The sequence below is a fragment of the Vanessa cardui genome, chromosome 7 (genome assembly GCF_905220365.1).
Source record: "Vanessa cardui chromosome 7, ilVanCard2.1, whole genome shotgun sequence".
Taxonomy (NCBI): domain Eukaryota; kingdom Metazoa; phylum Arthropoda; class Insecta; order Lepidoptera; family Nymphalidae; genus Vanessa; species Vanessa cardui.
Window position 1 is genome coordinate 14192987 of NC_061129.1, and position 23069 is coordinate 14216055.

Sequence of the window (23069 nt, forward strand, 5' to 3'; positions counted from 1 at the left end):
AAAAGCATAGACAAAGAGTTACTTTAGCATTTATATGATTGGTATAGATTGATATATTTTTAAATATACGATTATGACATCACTAAAGCTGAGTTGGCTTATGACCTAACTGAAGAGACTGATCATAACTAAAAAGAACAGATCTGTGAGAATCTATGGTATGGATTCGTAAAAAAAATCTCATAATAATAATCGCTTCTTTGCGATCTAAATCAAGCTATTACTCGAAGAAATTAAACTCATTTTAATCATAACCGAGGACCAATTGTAATTATTTTTATCTTCTTATTCTTTAGTTATATTTCGATACAATTTTGAACAAACCACAATGTTGCGTTACTATTCTAAGTAAAAAGACTGAACGGCGACGATTCTGTTTCGATTCGATTGCGATAAACTATCAATTTGTTAGCAGAATTTATTCCCTGTAGAAAAAGGCCCTATTTTGACTAAGCTATTCTGAGCTGGCTACTATTTCCAAAGAAAATTTCAATTATTATAAAGTATTTGTTTTTTAGTATATGGCAATAAAATGTAATCTAACTCTATTAATATTAATTATAAAATTTATTGTATAACTTGAAAACATGTTTTATTAAATCATATATATAATTGGTAAAGAAATCTCTCGTTATTCTGCATTAATATAATTAATTAAAGGGTTAAAAAAACAGAAACACTAATATAATCCCGTTTTATTAAAACATCATTAAAAAATAGCAACAAAATATACAAATACAATCAGCAACATAGAAAAGTGCAGTAGAATCTTAAATTAATTTTATAAAATATGTCATTAAAACATACGAAAAAACATTACTAGACAGATAATGTGAAAAAAAAAAATATTTACAACCAAAACAATTCACAACAAACATGGCTTATAAATCGAAAGTCATTCTTATAACGACAGTACTCCCATTTCTTGAGTAACTTTAAAATAGTTTCAAAATCCTGTCAATTTTAGTAGCATTAATAATCTATATTTGTATACCTAAGTAGGCAAAGGCAAAACAGATCAAAAGCTGATTATTAACCAATTTATATTATCCAATTTTCCAATTTTTGACGAGCATTGATATAATCAACAAAAAAATTGTAACCGTCTGTTCGACATACAAACATACAAACTACAAATTCAATGTCCTTCTCAAATTTTCAACACACTATTTATAACTACTAAGGCAAGTGGTACCACTAGGTGGTTTTAAATGGTAACCATTATAAATTTTGCTAGCAAAAGGAAATGAGATGTTTATGGTACCTACTATAGATAAGCCTGCCCATCCCTACCACCATTACAATAGTAAAGCTACTAATTAAATATGACACAAATACTATATTTTTGGTACAAATTTGCTTACAACTATATATAATACATATTAAGTTCAACAGCACCAATATTTATATACTACCTTCACAATTATATAAATATTACAGAATAAGCTTTGGTTCTATAATCTATTGTTCACTTCATTAAAATCTGTACAAAATATTAAAAAAAATATATACATTTAACTTCATTTAATTTACATATGTCAGTTGAAAATCTAAGATTCTTATATTTTCATTTTATTTTTATAATTTAACAAAATACAGTTGCGTTCCCTACGTCTACAATAAGGTCCTTTTACATTGGTATACTCCGGTTTAAAGAATATTGCTACAGACAGACAGATCAGACAGACAAATATATACCTTTCATTGGAAAAAAACACTTATACCTTCCAGATCGTAATTCGTTTTTTGATATTGCACAGATTCTAATGTAATGGTTTCTACATACTATATATAAACGATAATTTGTTTAGATATTTATTTTTATATTAAAATTGTAAAAACTATATTTCATTTTTTTTTTTTAATATGTTATCCCTGCTAGAAGCAAAGCAGATTCTTTCTAGAAATGTGTTAAAAAATTTTCATAGACATTTTGAAAATATTAATGAACTAAATATAATATACATTACTTTTTCGTTACAGTTTTACTATTTTATGTATGCGTAAAGAAATTTATGGTTTGTTCATTCAACATCTCATTTGAGCTTAATTTTATATAAATAATAACATAAGTACACAATTTGTATATAAGGTCAATTATTATTGTTTAAGTGAATCTCTATTGAGATATAATAAAATAAAGGTTTGAATGAACACAAATCAGTTTTTGATAGTTTCTCTTTTGACAAGTATTCTTATTTTTACAGTCATTTATTTATTACATAAACTTTACGATAACACAATATTAAAACATTTAGAAAACAAAACCTCAACTTTTCTTGCATTTTCATTAAGCAACATTTCCTTATTATATTTAATCTGTTTGTTCTATTAAGTTATAGGGAATGTTAAAGATATATATAAACTCTTTTCCAAATATTTCTAAAATCCTTGTCATCGAAAGCCATATAACTTGAACTATATTTCACACTTAAAACCATATTGTATGAATCATACATTACTTTGAAAACGTATATTATAATTTAACAATCACTCATTACAAAATACGCGCCAAAATTAAAGTGACGCGAAAGTTTTTGGTATATATAAGCTAAATTGAATAAGAGAAAAGTTATCTGTGTGGGTGTCTTGGCTTGTGTGCGTGTCAAAAAATGTGTGTGTTACTTATGCTAGGGTAACTCTTTGTTTCTGCATCATCTGTGATATTAACTTCTGCTCCGGCGATAGTTGTTCCCCTCGAAATCTCTTATAGCTGCAATAATTATTATTTAATATAAATACTAAAATAACACCTTTTTTTCATTTCATAATTAATTAACATATTTTTTTATGAAACTCAAACTGCTTTATTCAATATAGAAGTATTACACTTTCTTATTGATAGTCGATTAAAACACTACCACCGGTTCAGAAAAGAACATACCCTGACCTGAGAAGAACCGGCGAAAGAAACTCAGCGGGTTTTTTTGTCTTATGTATTATATAAACAATTTAAATGAAATGAAATAGCCAGGAGACGATCGTTTCATTCCCAAGGTGTGCTATCAATCATAAACTCATTAATTGTATAATAACCTTTTTAACACAAGCGTTCCTTAATATTTTTTTTAAATTTGGCAAAAAACAGAGGCATTTTATTTATCAGTTGACAATAACTTAAGTTAATTGGAATTACCAAAAGTTATCAACAAAAAATTGTACACAAATGTTGAAAATCGAAATGCGTGTTTTCAAATTCGGTGATTTTCTAGAGAATTTTAAAGAAAAATACATTAAGATTATTCTATTAACTGCATTATGAAAAATTGATAAAAATAATTTTGTAACTTTTTTAATACAAAATTTATTTTTTTATTAATTAATGAATTACTAACTAAACGCTGATGTTTGAAATATTTCGAATATAGGTAACAATATTAATAAAATGTAAGTGAGCTGGCCCAGTCGAGTCTAAGTCGAGATAGCCCAGTGGTTAGAACATCTTAACCGACGATCGCGGGTTCAAACCCAGGCAAGCACCGCTGTTTCATGTGCTTAATTTGTCTTTATAATTCATCTCGTGCTCAGCGGTGAAGGAAAACATCGTGAGGAAACCTGCATGTGACAAATTTCATAGAAATTCTGCCACATGTGTATTCCACCAAAGCGCATTGGAACAGCGTGGTGGAATATGTGCCAAACCTTCTCCTCAAAGGGAGAGGAGGCCTTTCTCCCTGCAGTGGGAATTTACAGGCTATTGTTGTTGTTTGTTGTTGTTGTAAGTGAGCTGGAGGCGACTTACATCGTATCGTAGAACAGACGTTGTTCACTCGAAAGCGAGGGCTTAGTTTCCTCCAACGCACTTTTGATGTCCTCCTTGCACACCGTCACTTCATCCAGGTTTCTGTTCTCACTGTTTACCTAAATAAACAAACATAAAGGTAATGACTGTCTGTTAGTTACATTAAAATACACGGTATATTTATTTTTGTCTATCTGTCTGTCTGTTTGTTCCGATTAATATCTGGAACCGCTTAACCGATTTTGACTGGACTTTCTGTGGTACAAAGCTGATGTAATTAGGAGTTACTTAGACTACAACAATAACTTTTTTGTTAAATTCAAACGCGTACGAAGTCGAGATCTTAGTTAGTATTAGGTACATATATAAGTAAATTTACATAAAGATATACATTTATGAATATACAATTTATACATATTTGTTTTTTATTTCGTCGCAAATTATAAATCGAAATATAAAAATATAATCCGTTTCAAACAACAAATCTTTACGATAGTACTCAACAATAAATATTAAACGCAATATGAATACATAAATTACTTGACATTACTGATCAATTTTATTGACATTATAAAAAAAATAAAATTGATCTCGCTAAGTTTCTTTCTCCGGTTCTTCTCAGGACTGAGGTATTATATGAAAGCGAAATCGCTGCAATACATCTTGTAGAGATGCACAACGACGCCATATTTATCAATCTGTCGAGAACGGCGACACAGCGAAAACATGGAAATTTCTTGAATCACTCGGAGTTGGTAAATCTTCCCATAATACTCCTGTTAATCTAGATATTGAACTTTTGAGTCAACACTTCTCATTTTCAAACCCACTTAATAGTGGCGATAAAATCAACACATTAAATATTATTTCTACTTACCCAACTCCTACTTTTCCTCCGTTTAGATTCACGTCTTTTACCGAATGTGATGTTAAAAAGAACATTATGTCTATATCCTCAAATGCTGTTGGTACAGACTGTATCAGCCGTAATATGATCATTCCCATCCTCGATATTGTGATTCCCATTTTGACCCATATTCTAAATTTTTCCCTTACCTGCAGCAAGTTTCCTGATACATGGAAGGATGCGCAAATTATCCCCATCCCTAAAAAAGGTAATCCCTTAACAGCTTCTGATTTCCGTCCCATTTCAATTCTTCCTTTCCTATCCAAGGTCCTTGAAAAGCTCGTCTCACACCAACTAAATAGTTTCCTTAATGAGCATTCCCTTCTCAATCCTCTCCAATCAGGTTTCCGAGCAGGTCATAGTACGGCTACAGCTTTAGTTAAAGTCACAGACGACATTCGATTGGCCATGGATTCCAAACAACTCACAATCTTAGTGCTTCTTGATTTTAGTAACGCATTTAATTGCGTTGACCATGACATCTTGTTGTTGATGTTATGTTCTTTTAACATATCTCCATCCGTAAAAGACTGGCTTCAAAGTTACCTCAGTGGTCGAAGACAGCGAGTTCGTGTGGACGAATCATACTCGTCATGGCGCGAAGTCCGCACTGGGGTACCTCAAGGTGGCGTGTTGTCTCCCTTACTTTTCTCAATCTTCATTAATTCAATTACTCATGTCATCTCTTCTCTCTACCATATGTATGCAGATGATATTCAAATTTACCGACACTCAACCCTTGATAGATTAACTGATGCTGTCGCTGCCATTAACAACGATTTGTTGGCTATCCATAAATGGAGTCAACGGTATGGGCTCAACATCAATCCCGCAAAGTCACAGGTCATTGTTATTGGTAGTCCGGCCATGATGGCAAGGGTTGATTGGGCGGAGATGCCACGTGTTGTGTACAATGGCACTAACTTGTCCTACTGCTCCACTGTTAGAGACCTTGGCATACAGCTTGATAGTACTCTCTCCTGGTCGGAGCATTTAAAGCAGATTGGAAAAAAAACATACGCCTCCTTAAGTTCTTTGCGACGACTTCAAAATGTACTGCCAATTCCTACCAAAACTATGCTTGCAAACTCTCTCCTTCTTTCAATACTCGATTACGCGGACGCAAGCTATCTTAATCTAACCGAGGATCAACTTAATTATCTTGAGCGATTACAAAATCTAGCTATTCGGTTTATTTTCGGCCTCCGAAAGTATGACCACGTTTCAGAGTTTCGTTCAAAGCTCAAGTGGCTTCCTATACGCCGTCGCCGGAACCTGCATACTCTTTCTCTTCTGTACTGTGTGTTATTTAATCCAAATGCTCCTCATTATCTGAAGGAGAAATTTGAATTTTTAGGAGACCAGCCTAGAATTCGACCAACACGTAGGCTCGTACTGAAAATGCCCGCTCATAACAGTAAATTTTACAGCCAGTCGTTCACTGTTCAGGCTGTAACTCTTTGGAACGACTTGCCATTGAGTATTCGACAGTCAAAAACATTACATACATTCAAAAACGCTGCTAAGAATTACTATCTCTCATCATAGTAACGATGACGACATGATTTTAATACGTCATATATGTATGTATTATGTATATATATGTATTTATTTATATGTATACTTGTATGTATGTATGTATGTATGTATGTAAGTATGTATGTAGGTATTTATTGATATATGTACGTATGCACATTATTAAATATTTATTACTGTTATTTATTTATGTATGTTTTTAGCTTGTATTCGTTTTAAGAGTAGTTATAATTGCACCACCCTATACTGTCTTCCACAGACAACTTTCTAACCCAAGGTAGTCTGGAAGAAATGGCTAGTAAGCCATAAGGCCGCCTTTGTTTCACCATTAGTTTTTAGTTTGTGTATTCTGTAATCGTTTGTAATTGTAATTGTGGTGTACAAAAAGTGTTAAATAAATAAAATAAATAAATAAATATTCCGAATCGGTAGTAGATTTTCGACAATCAATAAGAAAGTGTAAACACTTCTATTTTGAATAAAGGTTTTTGACTTTGACACTATTGAACCATATTTAACATTTCTCACCAATTGTCTCTCCAATCTTCCGAGCTGCGCGGTGACGAGTAGAGACTTGAGGTCGGCCGGCGAGTACCCCTCGGTCTGCTGCGCTAACTCTTGAAGATCCACCTCAGCGTCGATCGATACGCCTTTTGACAGCGTCTGTAGTATTTCCAGACGATCCGACTACGGACAGAAAGCATACCGTTAGTAATACAGTTACTACATTATGCGTTTTAGTTTAATAGATACTTTACTAGTTACTAAAGGTATTAACTTCGGGATATTTACCGTGTTTTTTATTTTTGTTCGGTGGAACTTGAGAGGAGACTAACTCATACTCACACAACACTCTCGTGAACAAGACATTCGTAGACAATGTCGAAATATCGAGCTCCACCGAACAAAAAATAAAAAACATGGTAAATATCCCGAAATTATTAACTTTAGTAATAAAAATTACCTTACTAGTATAGGACACTAGTAAGATATATATTTGGTATATACATATTTGGTGTGTGCTTAACTTGTTCTACTAATGTCAATATAATAATCATCATTACTTTTATTTATTATGAAACTGGCAATGTCAGTTCATACTACGTATTCCATGAATAACATTGGGAGCAATATTACCGATACCTTCCAACGCGTATGTGCTACCTGTATCTAAGGAATTATGATGTTACGTCCCCCGTGTATTAAGATATAACGGTGCACTAACTCTTCAAACTGGAATATCACAATACTAAATTGTTTAGTGATGGAATAGTGGAACTGCATGTACGGCAGAGGGAGGGTACGAGTGGGGGGCTACCTGCGCGGTGTGTTAATACAATGGAGCACTCACTCTTCAAACTGGAATATCACAATACTAAGTTGTTTAGTGATGGAATAGTGTCACCTGCGCGGGCATGGCGCAGTAGATAGTGATGGAATAGTGGAACTGCATGTACGGCAGAGGGAGGGTACGAGTGGGGGGGGGTCACCTGCGCGGGCATGGCGCAGTAGACGTGTCGCGCGAGGCGGCCGGCGCGCAGCAGCGCGGCGTCGACGAGGTCGGGGCGCGCCGTGGCGGCCAGCACGGGCCCGCGCGCGCCGCCCTCCGCGCCGTCCAGACGCGCCAGCAGCTGGTTCACCACGCGGTCCGTCACGCCCGTCGAGTCGTGCCCGCGCCTGCGCACAGCGTCGCCGCGTTACGTTACCACAGATCACAACAATGGCAGGTCGTGCCCGCGCCTGCGCCGAGCGCGCGTTTACGTTACCACAGATAACAATGGCTGGCAGAAAATGCTGTTATAGCGTTAAGTACCTTTGTACATGTTTTATTTGTGCAATAAAGAATAATACAAAAAAAAATAATAATCCGTGCTCTTTTACCGTGAACGCTCGTCTATCAGTGGAACAATCTGAGATTCGATTTCAGCATTCACCCGTTGAGCTAGACTCGAATCTGATCCATTATTATAAAACAGGTTCCCAGTTCCAAATAAAGAAAATACTACTGCGAAGTAAATCTGTAGTTGCCCCCTTCCAAAAAATTATACGTACATGTCAATTAAATTAAACTATTATTGTCTTGCTAGAACAAATGATCCTCAACTTTTGATGAGAATTGATCACTTTTTTAAATAAACGAGACAGTAAACAACCATCGTGTAAGTTAAAAACGTGAGCCCACTTACAATAAAGCACTTACTTGGGCGCGAGACTGTCAAACTCGTCGAAGAACAGGATGCACGGACGTTGCATGTCTGCTCTGAAAATAAAAATATCAATTTATTAACGTATCGTCCTCAAACACAATATACACACAACAACACTAATAGCACCATAGGGAATTTTATTTAGTTATCATTTATTAGCATTTTAACTAAATAGTTCTGAATTTCTTTTAATTGTGTACTGTACTAGGCAGAGATGTGCGCGGGCGCATCAATAAAGCCAGCGTTGTCAAAAACTTTTAAATTATATGATTGTGCCGTCAGCACATTCTCGCGCTGTGAGCCCTGTGAGCAAGTCGTATATCCGTGTTCTCTTCTATTGTTAAGTCTAAAAGTGAAGTTAAAGCAATAAAATCGTTGAAAAGTTTTTTTTTTAAAGCTTACAACTTACATCTACAAACTTTCAAGTGAAAAAAAAGTGAATTAACATGTGTATAGACAAAGTTATTCAATTATAAAACATTGTTATAAGTTTAATATTGTGCTCGGTCACTTAATATTAATAAATTTTTCGTATCTACCCGTTATATAAAAGTGATTATAATATTACATTCAACAATTTCATCGCATAGTCTTAAGAACTTCGTAGCTCAGCCGTAGATGCTTGGAATCATACTCTAAAAAGTCATGGTTCAAACCCCGTCGAAAGCAGTCTTTTTCGCTTTTTAAATTAAACAAGTAGACCATTAATTCACAGCAGACTGCATAAGAAACTAGAATTTGCAAATTATAAAGTTGGTACGAATTTAAACGAGAAAAAAAAAATGTCTATGATACAGTGGAACTGTTGTAACGAAGAAAAAGATGAAGAAGAATATATGTGTTGCGTTAAATGTATGAAAAGGTATCACCGGGAATGTTTACAGTCGATCTCACAATCCGGCTTACACATAAATTTAGATTGTCTAACCGAATGGATGTGTCCATCTTGTGTGCCAAGAAGGCCGAAGGGAAACAACGAGAACACTCCAGTTCGTGGTAAGGACATTACGTCAATCAGTGATCATAATATTACTAAAAGATCGAACAAACGTATTGCTATTTCATCGCCAGAACACACAAGCACTTTACAACAAGACGACTTAAGAGAAATAGTAAGGGAAATTGTTAATACAGAAATGAAAAAAATGCTTACAGAGATAACTACATCTATTAAATCTGTGTTAAATAGTGAATTAAAGGTTTTAAAGGATGAAATCTCTGATATGAAAACTTCAGTGAACTTTATTAGCAACCAATACGACGAGTTTTTAAAAGAGCATCGTGCTAACGAAACGGCAATAAAGGATCTTAAGGAAGAAAACAACAAATTAGTGTCGACTATTGATACCTTAAAGGCACGCGTAAATGATCTAGAACAAAGGTCCAGGTCCAACAACTTAGAATTACAATGCGTTCCAGAATCAAAAAATGAAAATTTGATTAAAATCGTTGACCAGCTAGGTGGTGTAGTAGGAATGACAATAACAGACGAAAAAATTATGAATATTACTAGAGTTGCCAAAGTCAACCGTCAAAGTACCCGACCAAGATCTCAGGTTAAAGAACTTTATTACCCATAAAGAACCTTACAGTTCACTTTACAATGAGCAATACACATATCTTATATACAAAGTTTGTTTTTTGTGGTATAATCCGCGGCAGTACATATCGACATTGACCCAAAGAAGATAAATAAAAACAATGAAAAAATTATGTAGTAAATGGTTAAAATTTTAGTAACATTAAATTGTATTTTAAATATAGAAATAATGTTTACCAATTTTATTCATATATATTTTCGCTTATAAATATTTTTAGTTTCTTTTTAAAGTTAGCTATACTTGTACACTCTTTTGTACTATTCGGCAAACTATTATATAATTTTACCCCGTTAAACAGAATGCTTCTATTACCATATTTCGTTCTAGGATTATAAAGATTTATTTTGTGTTTGTTTCTTAAGCTGTGTGTATGATTTTTATTTGTTAGTCGTAATTCCGTATGAATTTGATGAAGCTGATTTTTTTTTATAAATGTACATATGTTGTTTGTGTATGACTGTTTTAAATTAAAAATTTTTGTTTCTCTGTATAGTATGGGCGTGTGTGTCAGTCTATCGTAATTGAAAAGTACTTTGATAACTTTGTTTTGTGCTATTTGAAGAGGCTTAAGACTAGTTTTTGGAGCGCAACCCCAGACTTCTATTAAATAGTCAAGGTTGGATTTAACAAGTGCATTGTACACCGTTAGTCGTGTCTTGTGTGGTACACAAGAGGCCATTTTGCGTAATGAGCTAATTAGTGAAATTAATTTGTTTTTAACTTTGGCAATGTGAGGTTTCCATGTTAATTTTTCGTCTAGTATTAGACCTAAGTATTTCTCCTGTTCAGATCTAGAAAGTATGTCGTTGTTTATAGTGAGAGGTGGATAATCGGGAATTTTTTTGTTACTGGCTCTGAATATCATATGTGTTGTTTTTTTTGTGTTAATAGTTAATAAGTTGCATTGACACCAGGTGTTATATTTGTTTAGATCTCGTTGAGCAATTTTTACTAATTCTTTTATATTTTGACCAAAATAAAAAAGGCAAGTATCGTCAGCATATAAGGTGATATGGCCCGATAAGCCTATTTTAGTAACATTATTAATATAGATTAAAAATAACAAAGGACCCAACACTGACCCCTGTGGTATTCCGCAGGTAATACTTTTACTTGTACTTGAAAATTTTCCTATCTTTACTATTTGTGATCTATTGCTAAGATATGATTTAAATAAATTAAGGGCTGGTCCAGATATTCCTATGTTACTTAATTTAGCAAGTAGTACTGAGTGGCTTATCGTGTCAAATGCTTTTTTCAGGTCTATAAATATTCCTAAGCATATGTTTTTACTGTCTATTTCTGTGCTGATTTTAGTGACAAGGTCCATTACAGCTGATAAGGTACTAGATTTCTCTCTAAAGCCATACTGTCGCTCGTTTAAAAATTGCAACTTGCGTAAATGTTGTTTTAGCCGCTTGTAGATAACCTTTTCGAATATTTTTGAAAGTACTGGTAATACTGAAATTGGACGATAATTTTCAGGATCTGTTTTAGAACCAGACTTGTAAATTGGTGTAATTTTGGCTATTTTTAAACTATCAGGAAATGTGCCTAGTGCCATATATTCATTTATACATTTTGTAAGACTATTAGCGATGAGATCTTTTAAACATATAATAGTTTTAACATTAATACCATCAATGCCTGTACTACAGTCAACATCAAGACAGTTTATTATGGTGATAATTTCTTGTTCTGAACATAGATCAAATTTTGTAAGTTTATGTTGAGGTTCTTGGTCTATATAAGTTAAGGTGTTATATATTTCGTCTGGGTGATTACGTTGTATTTTACTAGCGAGTTCCGCACCTATAAGAGCAAAAGTACTATTAAATGCTTCACAAATTTCATTTCCGTTCGTTAAAGCCATCGAATTTATTACGAGTCTAGGAGGTTGTGGATTGGATTTTATTTTATTGTCAGCTAATTTGTAAATTAATTCAAAAATCTTTTTTGGGTCATTGTTACAAGAATTAAATAATTTACTGTAATAATCTCGTTTAGTTTTCTTTATCAATTTACGAACTTTCTTGCTTTCTATTTTAAACTGATCTTGCAGTTCCTTCTTATTTGGATCTTCTTTTATTAATTTCCATAAAATGTTTCTTCTGTTTATTAAATCAATAATTTTTTCTGTTAATCCAGTCTTTTTGTGGTGAATTTAAAATTTTTACTTTAGTAGTTTTGTGTGCTTCTATCTGTTCTTTTAAATAACTTTCAAATGTACAGTAATTGTAAGTTTCGATTATATCTTTCATCTTCTTAATATATCTGTGCAACGCAGTGTAGTCAATAACTTCATACGTACTTCGTTGAATATTTTTATGATTGTATTTTTTTAATTCAAGATAAATTTGCTTGTGGTCAGATAACGGGCTGTCAATTATCGAAAGATGTAAATGGCTATTCTGAAGGTTGGAGCATACATGGTCTAAAATAGTTCTCGTTGTTGCCGTTTCCCTGGTACAGTATTGTTCCTCTATCTTATTTATTATATTGTAGTCTGTTGTATTTATCATATCTGTATATAGTGTTTTATCTCTCGTGTTAGATAATAAATCAATATTAAAATCTCCAAATACGATTCCTCGTTTACGACGTTCTAGCTGCGATGAATATTTTTCAATAAATTTGTGTAAGTTCTTTTTTCCAGGGTTGTAAATTGCACCAACGTTTAATGCATATTTTATTATGTATATCCATAAGTAGTGGATTCCATCCTCTTGTAAATCCTCTGTAATATAATACTGAAGACTTTCATGGATATAAATCGATACTCCTCCGCCTTTTTTAGTTGAGCGATAATTATGTATATGCGAATAGTTAGGCAAGCAGTAGGAATTTGCATCGATTTCGTTTCTGATCCAGGTTTCAGTTAAGATAATCAAGTGAGTTACTCGGTTTATAGATTTAAGTAAACATTTAAGCTCTTCAAATTTTCCTGATTTACGAATGCTGCGTATATTTGCATAGAAAAATAAAAGTGACGAAGTGGAGGTAGTTATGTCACAGTAATTGTTGAACAAAGAATAAGCTAAGGGTTCAAGCGATGGTGTCGAGGCTCGATGGAGTTTTTTGTCCGTTTGTTTACTATTTTAGGTGTTCCCTTTATGTATTTAATAGTCAGATTAGCTTCTCCACTCTTTTCACGAGATGATAGTTCGTCTTTAAGTGATTGCATATACTTTATTTGCGCAGGCGTCTGATCAGAGTATAAGCGAATGTCACTATTGTTAGTGTTACGTTTACGCAATAATTGTTTTGGAATTTCTACTGACGTGAAACATACTTTCAGATTACGATTTTTTCCTGGTGTGTATCGATCTAATCTTATTATTTTGGTAGGAGTTGGGCAATCATTAAGAATTGATTGAATATATCGTATTACTTGTTCTCGGTCGTGTAAGCGTCTTTGTTCCGAATTATCACTACTTAATTCCGGTATACCCGCAACGATAATATTTTTTTGTCGTTCCGATCGCTCTTGTAACTCGTAGATAGTGTTTTCATTAACTAGCGGTAGCGATTTTGGTGTAGCTTGAGTACAGTTTGGCTGCATTTTATGTGTTGTGACCTGGCTTTGAAGTTGTTGTAAATCGGTTTCAAGATCTTTAATACGGTTCTGCATTTGAGTTTGCGACTGTTTTAGTTCTGTAATTTCAGATCGTAAGGATTTGTTTTCTTTTAAAAGAATATCATTTGTTGTCTTTATTGACTGTACATCTGTCTTAATGTCTTTTAATTCAGTTTTTATTAATTGTACTAAATTTTTATTTTGATTATCAGTGACTTCAGTAAAACATTTCATCATCTCATTACGAAATTCCGAAAATTGGGTTTTTAAATCTATATCTACATCTTGCAATCTTCTTTTCCTAGTGTTTATAAATGTTACTTCCCGAGAAATAGATGTTAAATCTGGATTTGATCCGCCTCCGCTTCCGCTATCGCGGATCGGTGAACGCTGTACACTCATTCTTATTAAGAAATTGATTAGCAAGTGCACGCTATGCGCTTTGCATAAGTGAAGTAAAAATATATATTTGTCTTTTTTACCCGAGGGGGTGAGGAGAGCTGGATCGTTCGCGCGAGGCACTCCGTATGATTATTTCGGTTCTTAGTTCCACAAAGGTCACTATGTCGGTTTCGGAATTTGAACTTTTGCTACAAGAATTTACGACGCATTTCCAATTGCACTATATATTTAATTTTATTATATTTTAAGTATTGTAAACAATAAACACGTCCGCTCAGATCGACCACAGTATATTTAGATCTATCATAGTACAATTTAATTCTCCTTTAACCAGGGACAAGATGTTGGCTGCAGTCATAAAATATAATAAAATTAATCTTAAAGATAAACTGAATACCACGAACATAGGACTTGGCGGAGAAAAAAAACCCATTTATGTCATGGAACACCTATCGCCAGAGAACAAGGCTCTTCATGCTGCGACGAGACTAAAAGCTAAAGAAAAAGGTTACAGATACACTTGGGTTCGTAACGGTCGTATACTTATTCGGAAGGATGACAACTCGGATTACAAAATAGTTAAAAATATGGAGTTTTTAAGTAAGTTAAGCTAACGTATAAGGTAGGTTTCATGTAATTAATGGATTTCTAAACGTTTAAAATTCGCGTCTATTAATGTATTGTATCAAAATGTCCGTGGAATCAGAACCAAAACGCACGAAGTTTACTATAACGCAGCTACAAATGAGTATGATATCATTATCTTGACTGAAACCTGGTTAAATAACTCAATATCGAGTGGCGAACTATTTGATAAGAGTTACAATGTATACAGAAGAGACAGAGAAACTTCTAAACTTAGTACTAAATATAATGGCGGTGGAGTACTGATAGCTGTAAAAAAACATATTACATCCTATAGAGTTAGTAGTTGGGAAAGTGATTGCGAGGATTTGTGGGTGGTAATCGATGTGCCTCATCTCAGTAGTATCCGCCATATAGCTTTGTGTGGGATATACCTACCGCCACCAGTGAATAGGGACTTGTTGGATCACTTTTTAAATAACTGCAATAGAGTTTCGGAACAACATAATATGTTAACTTGTATTATTGGAGACTTTAATTTAAGCTGTATTACCTGGAGTGTAGGTCTTAACTCATCTAATAGTAATATTTCCGCAACAGCGCAAAGTTTACTAGATTTCATATCTGAAAATAGACTACGGCAATGTAACTCTATTACTAACAACAAGCAAAAAATACTCGATCTAGTACTTGTTGATTTACCTGCATGCTCCGTAAACTATTCTTATAATTCTGTAAGTAATGTTGATCAATTACATCCCCCACTTGAAATCAATATACCAAATTTCAAACCAAATAGATTGACAGTGAACGTATCCCACAAGCGTTTTAATTTTCATAGGGGTGATTACGATTCAATTGATGAGTACTTACAACGTATTGACTGGCATAAACTATTACACGTAAATGATATAAATGATATGGTTAAAATATTTTACGAGGTATTACAAACCGCTATCATTAACTACGTTCCATTGCATAAAGTAGGATGTAAAAGGATTCAAATCTACTTCAAGAAGATCTAAATAGGCTAACAAGCTGGTGTAATTCTAATGGTATGCAACTGAACTACAACAAATGTCTGCACATTAAGTTTACCCGAAAAATTAACATCTTATCAACAAAATATAGCTTGAACGGTAATAACCTAAAGGAAGTTGACCTTATAAGAGATTTAGGTGTTTTATTGGACAGAAAATTGACTTATATTAATCACATAGACAAAGTAGTAAGCACAGCCTCAAAGATGTTGGGATTTATTATCAGACAAGGTCGAACATTTAAAGAAAGTAAAACAAAAATTATTCTTTACAATAGCCTTGTACGTAGTCATCTGGAGTACTGTAGTGTAGGTTGGCGTCCACATTATGCTGTACATTATTTAAGACTAGAGCGAGTTCAGAAAAGGTTCTTGTGGCATTTATCATACTCAGCAAGGATTTACAAAACAGTGATTTCATATCAGAATAGACTGAAATACTTTAAAATGATGACCCTTGACCAAAGAAGAGACGTAATTGACCTAGTATTTTTATATAAAATTGTACGTAATCAATTAGACTGCCCCAGTTTAGTAAGTAAAATTAATTTTAGAGTACCAACTAGATATCCGCGTCATACCATTACTCCACTTGTGCCCCCCCGTACTAGAACAGTCTTCGGTGCCAACTCCAGCTTTTCTCGATTTTGCAAATTATACAATAAATTCAGTCAACCTCTTGATATTAACTCATATCCGCCAGATGCCTTTCGTAAAGTAGTTGTCAACCTAGTCAGTCAAGTGTAATGATTCACGTTTTACTAATTAAATTAATTTTATTACATTATTAAATAAATTAAGGGAATTATATTGATTATATTACTTAAATTATATTGTTATTTAAATTTTAAAATAATTAAATTCCTTTGTATTCTTTTGTTATACTGATAAATACTTTGTTGTTCTGTTTTGCATGATATATTTTTATAATTATGAATTATTTCTTGTTTAATTTCATTTTCACTATTTTATTATGGAAGTCATTCTAAATCATTGTATTGTAAATTAATTTTTTTATTAAATACTAATGTAATTTTGATTGAAATTGAATATTTAATGAATTTTATAACGTACTATAAGTAAATTTATGTTTTTTTTTTTTGGTCTAGAAAATTATAGAAATTGTTAAAGATTAAAAGCTAAAATATTTATTAATTTTAAAATTTATGAAATAATTAATATTTGAATTGAAATGTAATTTAAATTTGTTAATGATTGAAAGCTATATTTATATTAATATGTATAAATTTGCGTTGTTATTTGTTTTTTTTTGTTATAAATTGTTATTAACTCGCTTTTAGACTGTTTATCGTAACTAATATTTTTAAAGAATGGAATTTTAAATGCATGTAGTGTTTGCTTTTATATGATTTTACATATGCTGAGCATGATTATAATTTAAGATGTAACTAGTTAATGTGTATGAAAAGATGTAAAAATCGCTAGCAAACCTTATAAATAAATAAATAAATAAATAAAAAGCACATCGCCTTTTTAGTTGTACTCCATATTTGGCATGACGAAATCATAACAATTTATTATTAGATTATTATAATACATTAATCAATCAGTCAGTATAGGGTACTCAAACAATTGTGACATGTCGTAAATAAAAATATATTATTCCTTCGGTATTTGAGTATTGGCTAGCCTCATACCTGGATCCGTCTCTGAATATTATATACCTCAGTATCTCAAGATAGCCTACACGCCAAATGATCTTCAAGGTATGGTCAGAAAAACCAATTTTCCCAAAAATATTACAATAATAATAACATCTACTCACTTATCAAATATATCCCTGACAGCCTTCTCACTCTGTCCGATGTACTTGGACAGTAACTCCGGTCCCTTGACTGATATGAGTCGCATGTTGGTGAGACGCGCCAGACACGAGCCAATGTGGGACTTGCCAGTGCCCGGCGGCCCGTACAGCAGGATGCCACACGACTGGCTCGGGAACAGCGCTGGGTACTGGACAGAAATCAATATAACACATTACAATCACATATTCCACGACACTGATTAGCATTATGTTCAAGATTTGAGTGAGTCAGTGTAACTAAAAGCACAAGAGCCCTAATATCTTATTTATTTATTAAGGCAAACACAACAGGTTACAATCACATAGAGAATATTTCTTAAACATTAATAGTATCGAACAGTTTATAACCCTAAGGGTGCATGCACAACATGACGTATATTATATTATATATATAATATTCTTGTTCTTGTCGCTAAGATCTATTTAAGGAGAACTGTGTACTTTATTGTAAACCACAAAGAGAATATATAGATGAGAATATAGAGAAAATAATGAAAAAAAAAATTGTGTAGGTAGGTGGACGAGCATATGGGCCATCTGATGGTAAGTGGTCACCATCACCCATAGACAATGATGCTGTAAGAAATATTAACTATTCCTTACATCGTCAATGTGCCACCAACCTTGGGAACTAAAATTTTATGTCCCTTGTGCCTGTAGTTACACTGGCTCACTCACCCTTCAAACTGGAACACAACAATACTGAGTACTGTTATTTGGCGGTAGAATAACTGATGAGTGGTTGGTACCTACCCAGACGGGCTTGCACAAAGCCCTATCACCAGTAAAATAAATACAAACATGGATACAGTATGATATTTAAATAATAGGAGCTCACAATTTTAGTAATCTTATCGTAGAGATGTTACGTAACGTATAGGACAGTAGAGGTATATGTAACATATATAAACATCAATTGACTTTCCGTAGCATAATGTACATATATGTATAATATTCTAAACTAGTACTAGGATATATTAGCCGGGAACAGAAACGCGCTTACCATGATGGGCCAGAAGATGCTCTCAGTGAGCTGCTGCTTGACGTCGTGCAGGCCGCCCACGGAGCCCCAGATGTCGAAGGCCTGCGACCGCTCGCTGTCCTGCCTCACGTCGCACACCAGTCTCGGCCGCTCCGTGGTCAGTGCGTCTGCGCAACAACAGGAACATTTTTGATCAAGACCAAATTTGGAGACCAATTACTAACACAATAAAAATAGGAAACAGGAGACTAAATTTAAATAACAGGAGATTTAATTAAAAAATAATATTTCCTAATAAAACTTTGGTACGCAAGGTTCACTCAGACGAGAGATTATATAGTAGAATGTCTACTGTAACACTGCACATATACTTTGTAATACACATAACCTTATTTGAGTTTAAAATAGATGAAAAACAACAAACGGCGGCGTTTGTATGTTCATTCTATCTTGGATTTTTTCAGAGTGTTCTAGCAGATCCTTCGTCAGAATCTGCTAGAATGCTCCTGGAGTTCTACTTAATAGCAATTAATATTGTATAATGTCAAAACCAAAGGAAAAGGGTACAATGGGACTGACGTTCATACCTGTGTTGGACAAAATTTCCAAAATAAATAAGATAAAAAAACAAATAGATCGTACAATAAACATTTTGAGTGGAGTAATATTAATGGTTGCCCATTCTGTAAGATAATGTAATGGGATGGATAAACGATAACTTGCAAGGTTGATATGACGGATCTAAGGCAAAAAGATATTACATTACCAAATAATCATATTCTAATAACATACTTTTCTTTTTGACAGCCTTAAATATCTTCTTATTGAAATAATCAACAATTTCTCGAATATTACATCCCGCCGTGTCCATTGCTAATCTTATGACGTCATCGTCTTCAACCAAAAACGACTCGCGTATTTTATCGTTCACCAAATGCTTAAAAACTTCCATTCGTTCATCCTGTAAAAATATATATAAATTGAATAAATAAAGGTTATTACTAACTAAAAACTAATAAAAGAATTTCGTTGGCAATTTTTATTTAAAAGAACTATTATACAATATCAACTCATTTAAGTTTGCATATCGTAAAAAGATACAGAAAATAATTGCAAATACAGTAAAAGTTTGTTCCAAATATTTCTGTAATACTAACTCTAACTTCTAGCTCTAATTACTATGTAAATAATTATTCAAAGAATATATCACATAGAATCGACCTCCACTAACTTGATTTAGTTCTGGTATATCGAAGTGCGCAGTGAACAGTGGTTTTCCATTAAACTGTCTCAACGTTGGATGCAAAGACTGCATGTTCACAGCGGTCATAAGAACACACACGCCGGGACACGTTTGCAGCATTTGCTTGATAACTACAGCAAGCCTACAAATAAACACACACTAAATTACTATTACTATTGAACTACCCTAGCTTCAGACAGGTTACAAATTTCGAGAGCAATTCATTAATAAAAATAAAGAGAAATGCATTTAGCAATTAAATATTAAGTAATTAATCACACGTCAAAAAGTATTGTTTTACTTAATTACAATGAGAATGTTATATGTAGTAAAACATAAAATACCTTTGATAATATGCAATATCCTGTGGTGATCCCCCTTCCATATTCGGTGGCACCAACGCGTCAACGTCGTCACAGATCAACACAGCTGGGCTGTGCTCTTGACACATAAGAATAGCTTTACTGAGCACCTCAGTGATATCCTTTCGACCTTTAAGAGAGCGACAGTGCAAAATATGTGACCATAGGGTCAACTCTTTTTGGACTATGTGACATAACGCCGACTTTCCTGCACCATTTTGTCCTACAATATAATATAAAAATAATAATAACTTAATTCATGACATTTATTAAAATAAACCATTTTATAAAATTAAGAACATGCTCCTATGTATGTATGTAACTATGAATAGCAGTTTGTAACTACACATATACCTTTATAAAACAAATGGTTTTTTATTGAGCTTATATTACCTACATATATGACATAAAAAAACCATTACAAGGCATTAATATTAATGGTTACAAATAAGTAAACCAAATTTATCTGGGCTGTGTAAAAAAAAATTATATTCCACTACAAAAATAACAACACTTTATAAATACCACAGTCTCATTGTAACCACTGAAAATATTCTTTTATATTGTATTGTATATAAAAGAAATGCCATAATATAAATAAAAGAACTTTTAATTACAGATTCAAATTCTAAATTACAGATGTTTTTTTAAGTGTTACATGATGTAAAATATGTCAAAATTATAACATTTTTTTTCCAACTCACCAGTTATTAGTACATTGCTCTTTATTTCAGACACACATTTAAAACTTGCCTCTCTTTGAATTTCAAAATCTATGTGCGATATTATCTTCTTAACTAAATCTTGTGATGATTTTATTGTTCTGCAATAGTGTTTGTAATCATATTCCAGTTTAGATAAAGCTAACTTCGGCATGACTAGATCTGTATCATTTAAACATTTTGCTGAGACTGTACAATTTCTGAATGACTCAGAATTTAACAGTGTATATTTTAAACTATCAGGCTTTAGATTAAATCTTAAGAAACCGTTACTTATATGTACATTCTGCTTTACCATTCCATCATTGATCAGAAACTTTTTACCTGAATGTGTGCTTTCGATGACACAATTCTTAAATTTTTCAATCACATCTATTTCAGTCTGAACTTTATCTGAATAAGTAACAATATCAATGTGATCCGGTTGATCAACCTTATCTCCTATTACATTAAATATTAACTTCATACCATTTTCTATGTTTATTATGATATTGAGCGATCTAGGTATTAGTACTGTGGGTATGTTTCTATTATAAACTTCTCTAGACAGGCTTCGGAATATAACATTGTCTATAGGCACAATTTCAACGCACAGACTATCAATTTGATTATTATTTTCTACTTCATCCTCAGACCCTTCCTTTATCATAGAGGGAATATTGTTCATTGTAGCCAGTATTACCATCAAATCTTTTAATTTATGATCTAGTAAATCTTCATGTATAAAAACAGTGTAGGGATGTATTAAATTCTTCTTGCCATCACTATCAATTGGTAAAGCTCTTAATACTAGCCTCTGTGGTACATTAAGATATGGACCAAGGAGACCATTGTTTAGCATTCCAATATTATTGAACTTAGTATCTGTTTCCTTTGGAGTATTTGCATATGAATTAGTAAGGCCGCCCTGATAGCTATTGAAGGCATCCACTTTAACAATAATTCTACTATGATTGACTAACAAACCAGTCTGTTTTGGTGTAAATACTACTGGCATAGATGTTGATATCCATACAACAGCTTTTTGATTTGCAACAACTAATCTAAGCTGATCTAAAATTCTTAATTGCAATATTTCTACATTATGTTCCTGAAAAAATAAAGAAAATTATAAATCAATAAATTAATCACTTATTATATCTTGATAAATGATAAAATTCATAATTAATTCAAAAATGGTGATAAGATTAAAAACTTTAACAAGTAGTGACATTCAGATACATAGCAGATTTTTTAATGCATTGGTGAAACTAGTAATATTTTATTGTCATACCAATATTTCTTGATCATCTGGACTATCAGTATCAATGTAAATTTCATCCAATATCTTGACATCAGTATAAGGGGCCAGAAAAACCTCCATCCCTTCTTCTAAGCCCAACATTTTGCTGTAAATGGGATTACAGGCAATATAGCCCTCTGGTACACTGCTGTTGAAAACTGCCCATAGTAATATTTGTTTTTCTCTTGATATAACTTGTACACATAGAGACTGAAAAATATTTTTAAATTATTTATATGATGATTATTAGATTTACAATTTCATTGCACTGCACAAGTTTAAAAAAAAAAGCGATAATCCAATATCAACAAAGACATAACCTAAAAAAGATCCCGAAAAAGGGAAGAATTAGGTGTATGAATATATGAAATTTTGTTTACCTGTTCATTATTTGAGCTATACTTTGGACTAATGTATCCAAAACATGATCTTTCATGTGTAAAAGATACTTTGAGCCTCACACCACCAAACATTGCTAAAATAATCTAAATAAAATGTATTAATGTTGAAAATGTTAGATCTTCCTAAACGGAGATTTGTTATATTACTTTGTAAATTTCAACTATAGAAACTAAATCACAAATGTTTTGAGGAAAACTATTATTATGAGGATAATGACACTAATATTTTGAGGGTTGTTGACTTTTGACAATAATAAATGTCAAGTGATAATAACGTTCCTTTCCCTTTTTTATATAGATCTGTTAATTTCTGTTTGATTAACTCAAACACAAATTAACGTTTCTAATCAAACAATAATTCAGATAATATTTGATTTGTAAAGATAATTAAAAAAAATAAACATTTAATAAAAATGTTAATTGTACAATTGGTTTAATTACCTACTTCTTTTTTGTTTGGACTACTTTTTAAAAAGGAATTCTCTTCAATTCTTTTTAAAGATTTTTACATTGTTTAAGTAAAATTAAAATAATTACATATATATTTTATCAGACATATACATTATAATCCACATTGACCATCGGAAATATCAGTAAATACTTACATAAAATGGAACGAATTTGAAGAGTCTTCGTGATTGGCTAATCTGTTTGCC

At 32.7% G+C, this 23069-nt stretch overlaps 1 protein-coding gene across 3 annotated transcripts; it reads right to left on the reverse strand.

Annotated features, from left to right (window-relative positions):
* Positions 1-679: 679 nt before the first annotated feature.
* Positions 680-22656, reverse strand: LOC124531034 (peroxisome biogenesis factor 1). 3 transcript variants are annotated; one of them, XM_047105440.1, is made up of 13 exons: positions 22393-22656; positions 22004-22222; positions 20713-21820; positions 19991-20231; positions 19635-19788; positions 19196-19364; positions 18425-18570; positions 17383-17570; positions 8386-8445; positions 7676-7862; positions 6714-6872; positions 3743-3861; positions 680-2713 (listed from the first exon to the last, which is right to left on the reverse strand). In XM_047105440.1, exons 1-13 carry the CDS (start codon positions 22483-22485, stop codon positions 2626-2628), a joined length of 2931 nt encoding a protein of 976 aa, XP_046961396.1. In that variant the 5' UTR covers positions 22486-22656; the 3' UTR covers positions 680-2625. The 3 variants fall into 3 exon arrangements, with proteins under 3 accessions (XP_046961396.1, XP_046961398.1, XP_046961397.1); XM_047105442.1 differs by lacking the exons at positions 680-2713; positions 3743-3861; positions 6714-6872 and having other exon boundaries at positions 7760-7862; positions 8372-8445; XM_047105441.1 differs by lacking the exons at positions 680-2713; positions 3743-3861; positions 6714-6872; positions 7676-7862 and adding an exon at positions 7884-7925.
* Positions 22657-23069: the final 413 nt, after the last annotated feature.